Raw genomic sequence first — 10,408 nt, 5'->3', positions numbered from 1 at the left:
CACTGCTTGACTATTCTTTTTATAATTCCACTGTACTTTATGTTCCTATAAAAAATAATTATTCATGAAGTCACAGAAACTGTAACTTTTATTTTCTGTGAATTGCCTCTCTGTGACTTCTGTGTCTTTCCTCACTGGAAAGTGATTGCAATGACTGCATTTGTATAGCGCCATTCCACCTACAGTAGGTTCTCAAAGCACTGAACAAACATGTAAACGCAACATGCAGCAATTTCTAAGATTTTACTGAGTTACAGTTAGTGTAAGGAATTCAGTCAATGTAAATAAATTCATTAGGTCCTAATCTATGGATTTCACATGACTGTGAATACAGATGTGCATCTGATGGTAACAGATGCCTTAATAAAAAAGGTATCAGCGTGACACATCTCCTTCGTATAGAATTGATCAGGCTGTTGATTGTGGCCTGTGGAATGTTGTCCTACTCCTCTTCAATGGCTGTGCGAAGTTGCTGGATATTGTTGGGAATTGGAACGCGCTGTCATACACGTCAATCCAGAGCATCCCAAACTGCTCAATGGGTGACATGTCTGGTAAGTATGCAGGCCATGGAAGAACTGGGACATTTTCGCTTCCAGGAATTGTTTACAGATCCTTGCGACATGGGCCCTGCATTATCATGCTGAAACATGAGGTGATGGTGGCGGATGAATGGCACAACAATGGGCCTCAGGATCTCGTCACGGTGGCTCTGTGCATTCAAATTGCTATTGATGAAGTGCAGTTGTGTTCGTTATCCGTTGCTTATGCCTGCCCATTCCATAACCCCACCACCGCCATGGGGCACTCTGTTCACAACGTTGACATCAGCAAACCTCTTTACCCACACAACTTCATACATGCTGTCTGCCATCTGCCCGGGACAGTTGAAACTGGGATTCATCCGTGAAGAGCACACTTCTCCAGGGTGCCAGTCGTCATCTAAGGGGAGCAATCGTCCTCAGAAGTCGGTTATGACGCCGAACTGCAGTCATGTCAAGACTCTTGTGAGAATGACGAGCACGCAGATCATCTTTCCTGAGACGGTTTATCACCGTTTTTTTTTCCAGAAATTCTTTGGTTGTGCAAACCCACAGCTGTCCGGGTGGCTGGTCTCAGACAATCCCACAGGTGAAGAAGCCGGATATGGAGGTCCTAGGCTTGTGTGGTTACACGTGGTCTGGGGTTGTGAGGCCGTACTGTCAAATTATCTAAAATGACGTTGGAGGCGGCTTATGGTAGAGAAATTAATATTCAATTCTCTGGCAACAGCTCTAGTGAACATTCTTGCAGTCAGCATGACAATTGCGCGCTCCCTCAAAACTTGAGACATCTTTTGTATTGTGTTGTGTGACAAAACTGCACATTTTAAAGTGGCCTTATCTTGGATTATCTTGGCAAAGGAGAAATGATCACTAACAGGGATGTAAACAAATTTGTGCACAACATTTGAGAAAAATAAGCTTTTTGTGCATAGGGAACACTTCTGGGATCTTTTATTTCGGCTCATGAAACATGGGACCAACATTTTTGCGTTTATATTTTTGTTCACCGCCAATGTGTAGCACACACTTGGGTGATGCACGGCAACCATTTTGTGCCTGAACGCTCACCACATATCAGCTATCATGGAGAGGTGAGGAGTGATACATGTCAATTGGGAATCAGGGACTTTTAAAGACCACAGAGAGACAGCACCCTATGCAGGGCAAGTATCTCCTTCAATGCCCTTGGATCTCCTTAGACCAGAGGGAAAAGTGTCCCATCCAGGGACTGACCAGGACCGACCCCGCGTAGCTTCAGAGGCAAGCCAGCAGTGAGATGCAGGGTGGTCTGCTGCTGGCTATAAAATGCTGTTTTCTCCAAATAAGACAAAGACTGTGAAAATGACCACAAACTTTCACTTGTGGAGCCTACAACTTAGTGTGAAAGATTTGACATCCCTGTCAGATTCACACATACACATTCATTCATCACTTCCATATTACAACCACACCTTGGACTGTTTGTTATTTCTCTAGTTTTTCACTGCACTAACATCTGATTGTGTTTTCGCTGTCACCGCTTCGTTTATTAAATTACGTTTTGAATGAGCTCATGCTGTAACATCTTTCCAGGCCTTTCCAATCTGTCTGTTCAATTACATGACAGATGATGTTGAGAGAGTTTGTGGCAGTACACAGTTACGACTTTGCTTAACATTGTTTTTGTAACAATAATTACAAGACTGTAAGCCCCATATAATTTTTAGACACAGTTATGGTAGTGAGAAGGATACTGTACTCTTTGAATTAACAAAGTAGTTGTGTTGATTGATTTTTTTTTATTTCAGGGGGTGGATCAGCTTTAATATTGTGGCTACATTGTTGCTTCCATCAATATAATTGTCTGCATCCTTTCCAATCTGCCATTTATTTTTTGGGTAAATGTTTATATCTATATGCAGTTGAAGTCGGAAGTTTACATACACTTAGGCTGGAGTCATTAAAACTAATTTTTCAACCACTCCAAAAATGTATTTTTAACAAACTATAGTTTTGGCAAGTCGGTTAAGACATCTACTTTGTGCATGACACAAGTAACTTTTACAACAATTGTTAACAGACAGATTATTTCAATGTATCACAATTCCAGTGGGTCAGAAGTTTACATACACTATGTTGACTGTGCCTTTAAACAGCTTGGAAAATTCCAGAAAATTATGTCATGGCTTTAGAAGCTTCTGATAGGCTAATTGACATCATTTCAGTCAATTGGAGGTGTACCTGTGGATGTATGTAACGGCCGTTGGCGGTGGAAGGTGAGGACCAATGCGCAGCGTGGTAAGTGTTTTTATAAAGTAATAGAACACTGAACAAAAACAACAAAGTGAACGAACAAAACCGAAACAGTTCTGTCTGGTGCAGAATACAAATACTCAACAGAAAATAATCACCCACAAAACACAGGTGGGAAAAGGCTACCTAAGTATGATTCTCAATCAGAGACAACTAACGACACCTGCCTCTGATTGAGAACCATACCAGGCCAAACACAAAACACAACATAGAAAAACGAACATAGACAACCCACCCAACTCACGCCCTGACCAAACTAAAACAAAGACATAACAAAGGAATTAAGGTTAGAACGTGACAATGTATTTCAAGACCAACCTTCAAACTCAGTGCCACTTTGCTTAACATCGTGGGAAATCAAAAGAAAATCAGCCAAGACCTCAGAAAAATAATCGGAGACCTCCACAAGTCTGGTTCATCCTTGGGAGCAATTTCCAAACGCCTGAAGGTACCAAGTTCATCTGTACAAACAATAGTACGCAAGTATAAACACCATTGCCGTCATACCGCTCAGGAAGGAGACGAGTTCTGTCTCCTAGAGATGAACGTACTTTGGTGGGAAAAGTGCAAATCAATCCCAGAACAACAGCAAAGGACCTTGTGAAGATGCTGGAGGAAACAGCTACAAAAATATCTATAGTATCTAACAGTAAAACGAGTCCTGTATCGACATAACCTGAAAGGCCGCTCAGCAGTGAAGAAGCAACTGCTCCAAACCGCCATAAAAAAGCCTGACTACGGTTTGCAACTGTACATGGGGACAAAGATAGTACTTGTTGGAGAAATGTCCTCTGGTTTGATGAATCAAAAATAGAACTATTTGGCCATAATGACCATCGTTATGTTTGGAGGAAAAAAGGGGGCCTTGAAAGCCGAAGAACACCATCCCAACCGTGAAGCACGGGGATGGCAGCATCATGTTGTGGGGGTGCTTTGCTGCAGGAGGGACTAGTGCACTTCACAAAATAGATGGCATCGTGAGGGAGGAAAATGATGTGAATATATTGAAGCAGCATCCCAAGACATCAGTCAGGAAGTTAAAGCTTGGTCGCAAATGGGTCTTCCAAATGGACAATGATCCCAAGCATACTTCCAAAGTTGTGGCGAAATGGCTTAAGGACAACAAAGTCAAGGTATTGGAGAGGCCATCACAAAGCCCTGACCTCAATCCCATAGAAAATTTGTGGGCAGAACTGAAAAAGCATGTGAGAGCAAGGAGGCCTAATAACCTGACTCCGTTACACCAGCTCTGTCAGGAGGAATGGGCCAAAATTCACCCAAATTATTGTGGGAAGCTTGTGGAAGGCTACCCGAAATGTTTGAACCAATTTAAACAATTTAAAGCAATGCTACCAAATACTAATTCAGTATATGTAAACTTCTAACCAACTGGGAATGTGATGAAAGAAACAAAAGCTGAAATAAATCATTCTCTCTACTATTATTCTGACATTTAACATTCTTAAAATAAAGTGCAGATCCTAACTGACCTAAGACAGGGAATTTTTACTAGTGCCTTGTTGCAAACAGGATGCATGTTTTGGAATATGTTTATTCTGTACAGGCTTCCTTCTTTTCACTCTGTCAATTAGGTTAGTATTGTGGAGTAAATACAATGTTGTTGATCCATCCTCAGTTTTCTCATGTCACTACCATTAAACTCTGTAACTGTTTTAAAATCACCATTGCCCTCATGGTGAATTCCCAGAGCTGTTTCCTTCCTTTCCGGCAACTGAGTTAAGAAGGACACCTGTATCTTTGTAGTGGCTGGGTGTGTTGTTACACCATCCAAAGTGTAATAAATAGCTTCACCATGCTCAAAGGGATATTCCCGGGTGTGCTTTTTTAATCTTTACATATCTACCAATCGGTGCCCATCTTTGTGAGGTTGACTATGTGTGGGGTACAGAGAGGGGGTAGTCATTCAAAAATGTAAAAACAGAATGAGTCCATGCAACTAATTATGCGATTTGTTAAGCACATTTTTACTCCTGAACTTACTTAGGCTTGCCATGAAGGGGTTAAATACTAATAAACTCAAGATATTTTAGCTTTACATTTTTTATACATTTATATAAATGTTCTAACAAAATTCCACTTTCACGTTATGAGGTATTGTGTGTAGATCAGTAACACAAAATCTAAATTTAATACATTTTAAATTCAGGCTGTAATATAACAAAATGTGGAAAAAGTAAAGGGTTGTGAATAGTTTCTGAAGGCATTGTATAGTTATATTTGAATAAATATACATATATACATAATGATTGAACTTAAACTAAAATAAATTATTTTTCAACTGCGTTATGATGGTGCTGATGTGATCTGCCTCATTATTGTCCTCATCAAATAATAATTTTGTTTTATTGTTTATTTGCACATTTTGTTGGACCAAAGTCTTATATTAAACACATTCCGTCACTGTAGGCTACTAGTCATGTACTGTTGAAATTAGTTTCTTTGCAGTGAAACAATTATGTTGGATATTTCATTACCTGTCAATGACAGAAATATTACCGTAATAAACATTTCACTGATGACATCATTGATCTGGCCTTTCTTACTATAACATTTCTGAGTAAGAATGGTGTTTCTTTATAGAAAGATCAAAAAAACAGGGAATTTCAACAACAACATCAGATGGCGCCAGATTGCTAGTCTTGCTAATACCAGCCTCTCTACGTCCTGGACTTGATGGGTCTGCACATCAGCCAGGCTACCAGATTACTAGTCTTGCTAATACCAGCCTCTCTACGTCCCGAACTTGATGGGTCTGCACATCAGCCAGGCTACCAGATTGCAACCAAAACATCAACACTTTGATAACTGTGTTCTTTCTGATTTTCTGATTAAATCTTCCTGCTCACACGCAAGGGGTGAATTTCTGAGGTGCTAACTTGAATTCTTTAGGACGGAAAGAGTTGAGTAGTTAGTCAACATTTTGTCCACAGAAATCCGAGTGTTTTGGCTAAGAGCTTTGACCGATGACAAACATTCATGTGATAAACAGAAGCTGTCTCAGTTTTGAAAGGCTAACCGGTCTTTAGCAGAGGAAAGAGTATTCCGATTTTTTTCCTGACTACACTCCCAAGGCAAATAAAACATGGTATGGTGTGAACTGAATATTACAGACAATATCCCTGTGTCTTTGGATGATGGTATTATGGTGTGAACTGAATATTACAGACAATATCCCTGTGTCTTTGGATGATGGTATTATGGTGCGAACTGAATATTACAGACAATATCCCTGTGTCTTTGGATGATGGTATTATGGTGCGAACTGAATATTACAGACAATATCCCTGTGTCTTTGGATGATGGTATTATGGTGGCGGTGTCATCCTTAACTTTGAGACTGTGTGTGGGATTGACATTGTTCTTTAGAGATGCCTCTGATCCCAGGAATAGTATTTTAGCAAATGCACACCAATAGAGTACTCCTGTTCTGAAAATAGTTCTTAACCGCACCCTGTTTGGAAAGGTTACCAGGGGTTACTGTGATTGTCTGTTTGGATGGCTGTAGTTGTTGTTTCCTGATGAAGGAATAATGGATACATGTGGGTTTCAGATGTAAGTAGGAATTCAAGCCAAAAAACACAGCTCTTCCCACATCAAGGATGCCCACAGGGCCTGCCTGACTTGGCATCACTTCTTTACTTTACCACAGCCCCCCCCCCCCCCCCCCCACACACACACACACACACACACACACACACACACACACACACACACAGGATGTGCAGCTGTTTTCAATTGCTATTGGCACAAGTAACCTCTCTTGAGCAGAGACTCATTGTAAAATATCTGAGATGCTTAATTTGAAATGTTTCATAAGATTACAACTGGCTCCACTGACAAGCGTGGAAATGAACTTCACTGTAACATCTGGTATCTTGCTGTTCTGCTATAAAAAGGAAGGAATGTAAACACCTCGCTTTCCCTGGGGTCATTGCAGATTGGGACCAGGCTAGCTTCCCCTGATTTGACTCAATAGTTCCATAGCAGCAGATATTTAACAAATAATTGCAAAACAAGTGATCAAATCTTGTGATAACAAGGTGAGACACTTTCTGCCCCCCCCCCCCCCCTCTCTCCCTCTATCTGTCTCTCTCTCATATGGAGAAGGCACTCGTCTCCTGTGAGGCGGCATGAGAGTTGTTGAAGGACATCTCCACAGCTTGCTCCTCCCTTCTCCTTGTCCTTCCTCCAAATGCCTTGGCTGCTTTCAGTACGTGTTTTCTAAAGGAGGACCCTAGGAAGGCGTAGAGTAGTGGGTTGAGACAGCAGTGGGTCAGAGCCAGGCTCTCAGTGACCTGCGCCACCCGGTCCAGGGCCTTACTCACACCGCAGTGGGTCACCAGCGTGTAGGTAGAGTCCATCGCCCGGCATATCTTCACAGCGTTGTAGGGCAGCTGGGTGACCACGGACACCCCCACCACGACCAGTAACACCCGGATAGCGCTCAGCCTCCTCCCCCTACTCTCCACTGGGAGTCGCCCCAATGCACGCCCAACGTTGAAGTAACACCACGCCATCACCAGGAGCGGCACCAGGAATCCCAACAGCACCTCCACCATCTCTAGGCAGGCCTTGACCTCCTGGGCCAGACTGGGCGGGTAGACAGCCAAACAGACCCTTCTCCCGGAGGTCTTGCTCACCGTGGAGAACAGCAGGTCTGGAAGACCCAGGAGGAAAGCCACAGCCCACACCCCCAGGCAGACCTTCCCATAGTGAGCCCGGGTGAAGACCCTGCCTAGCCTTCCCTGGTTCCTTCCCTCCGCTCTAATAGATGCTAGGTAGCGGTCTATGCTAACACAGGCAAGCAGCAGCATGCAGCAGGTGAAGTTGATGGTGTAGCAGGCAGAGACTAGCTTACAGAGAGGCAGGCCCAGCTCCCAGCCCCGCACCGCGTCTGCAGCCCAGAAGGGCAGGGTTAGGAGGAGGAGGAGGTCGGCTACGGCCAGGTGGACTAGGAAGGCGTCCATCATGGTTCTCCTCAGACGTTTATGGTAGGCGTAAACAGATAGCACCAGGGAGTTCCCGGCTAGCCCAACTGCCACACAGACTGAGTACACCACAGGGAGGAAGAGTCCAGCGAAGGAGCGCACGTCAGCCTTCTCACACACAGTGTGGTAGTCCTCATAGCTGTAGTTCAGGGTTAGGTTGTCATAGTAATCGTAGTCCTCGACCAGATCCATGTTGGAGGGATATCTGTATCTGTAGGACAGAGCAGGAGGATTAGGATGGTGTACTGAGAGTCAGTAGTCTGTGCAGCAAATTCAAATTGAATCAAACTTTATTGAAAGTGAAAGTAAAATAGAAGGAATGTAAAAACCTCAATGTCCCCGGGTCATTGTTAACCACATGTGGGGACAACAGTTGGTGTCACACCCAAGGGTTGGTGTAGAAACAAAATGTGGTTTTGAGCTACAGAGTTGAGCATGAATCTACTAGTGATTTCGTGCTAGATCCTTTCTGATTACTGAAATGCTTTTCCCACAGGTGTAGGATCTTATTTTGATAATTTTTCTTTTGCTGAAAATGTTCCTGCAAATGTCGATGAGCTTCATGATTTAAAGAAATTCACAAAAGGCCGCACTAACACACAGTTGTATTAACATTATTGCACCTTTCATGTAGCCAGTGCTTGACTTGGACGGATCTACTTTTGATCTAATATTCCTGCCCAAGACAATCACTGAATGTAGCCTAATTTTGACCAGCTAATAGCCTAACCACAGATCAGCTAATAGCCTAACCACAGACCAGCTAATAGCCTAACCACAGACCAGCTAATAGCCTAACCACAGACCAGCTAATAGCCTAACCACTGACCAGCTAATAGCCTAACCACTGACCAGCTAATAGCCTAACCACAGACCAGCTAATTGCACAACCACAGACCAGCTAATAGCCTAACCACTGACCAGCTAATAGCCTAACCACTGACCAGCTAATAGCCTAACCACTGACCAGCTAATAGCCTAACCACAGACCAGCTAATTGCCCAACCACAGACCAGCTAATAGCCTAACCACAGACCAGCTAATAGCCTAACCACAGACCAGCTAATAGCCTAACCACAGACCAGCTAATAGCCTAACCACAGACCAGCTAATAGCCTAACCACAGACCAGCTAATAGCCTAACCACAGACCAGCTAATAGCCTAACCACTGACCAGCTAATAGCCTAACCACTGACCAGCTAATAGCCTAACCACAGACCAGCTAATTGCACAACCACAGACCAGCTAATAGCCTAACCACTGACCAGCTAATAGCCTAACCACTGACCAGCTAATAGCCTAACCACTGACCAGCTAATAGCCTAACCACAGACCAGCTAATTGCCCAACCACAGACCAGCTAATAGCCTAACCACAGACCAGCTAATAGCCTAACCACAGACCAGCTAATAGCCTAACCACAGACCAGCTAATAGCCTAACCACAGACCAGCTAATAGCCTAACCACAGACCAGCTAATAGCCTAACCACAGACCAGCTAATAGCCTAACCACAGACCAGCTAATAGCCTAACCACAGACCAGCTAATAGCCTAACCACAGACCAGCTAATTGCCCAACCACAGACCAGCTAATAGCCTAACCACAGACCAGCTAATAGCCTAACCACAGACCAGCTAATAGCCTAACCACAGACCAGCTAATTGCCCAACCACAGATCAGCTAATAGCCTAACCACAGACCAGCTAATAGCCTAACCACAGACCAGCTAATAGCCTAACCACAGACCAGCTAATAGCCTAACCACAGACCAGCTAATAGCCTAACCACAGACCAGCTAATAGCCTAACCACAGACCAGCTAATAGCCTAACCACAGACCAGCTAATTGCCCAACCACAGATCAGCTAATAGCCTAACCACAGACCAGCTAATAGCCTAACCACAGACCAGCTAATAGCCTAACCACAGACCAGCTAATTGCCCAACCACAGACCAGCTAATAGCCTAACCACAGACCAGCTAATAGCCTAACCACAGACCAGCTAATAGCCTAACCACAGACCAGCTAATTGCCCAACCACAGATCAGCTAATAGCCTAACCACAGACCAGCTAATAGCCTAACCACAGACCAGCTAATAGCCTAACCACAGACCAGCTAATTGCCCAACCACAGACCAGCTAATAGCCTAACCACAGACCAGCTAATAGCCTAACCACAGACCAGCTAATAGCCTAACCACAGACCAGCTAATAGCCTAACCACAGACCAGCTAATTGCCCAACCACAGATCAGCTAATAGCCTAACCACAGACCAGCTAATAGCCTAACCACAGACCAGCTAATAGCCTAACCACAGACCAGCTAATTGCCCAACCACAGACCAGCTAATAGCCTAACCACAGACCAGCTAATAGCCTAACCACAGACCAGCTAATAGCCTAACCACAGACCAGCTAATTGCCCAACCACAGATCAGCTAATAGCCTAACCACAGACCAGCTAATAGCCTAACCACAGACCAGCTAATAGCCTAACCACAGACCAGCTAATTGCCCAACCACAGACCAGCTAATAGCCTAACCACAGACCAGCTAAT

The 10,408-nt window shown here is 43.8% G+C and overlaps 2 protein-coding genes across 2 annotated transcripts in view; both read right to left on the bottom strand.

The window, feature by feature from the left end:
- Positions 1–7,802, bottom strand: part of LOC139376872 (rab effector MyRIP-like) — a 57,757-nt gene extending 49,955 nt beyond the window's left edge. The window contains exon 1 of the mRNA XM_071119842.1: positions 7,717–7,802. The gene's annotated coding sequence lies outside the window, so the exon portion shown is untranslated. The remainder of the gene's footprint in view (positions 1–7,716) is intronic.
- Positions 6,953–8,051, bottom strand: LOC139375979 (atypical chemokine receptor 4-like). Its single transcript, XM_071117973.1, has one exon. It carries the CDS (start codon positions 8,036–8,038, stop codon positions 6,953–6,955), a length of 1,086 nt encoding a protein of 361 aa, XP_070974074.1. The 5' UTR covers positions 8,039–8,051.
- Between the last annotated feature and the right edge of the window lie 2,357 nt (positions 8,052–10,408).

This window comes from Oncorhynchus clarkii, chromosome 20 (assembly GCF_045791955.1).
Source record: "Oncorhynchus clarkii lewisi isolate Uvic-CL-2024 chromosome 20, UVic_Ocla_1.0, whole genome shotgun sequence".
Classification (NCBI taxonomy): domain Eukaryota; kingdom Metazoa; phylum Chordata; class Actinopteri; order Salmoniformes; family Salmonidae; genus Oncorhynchus; species Oncorhynchus clarkii.
This window is presented reverse-complemented; position numbering and strand designations above follow the sequence as displayed.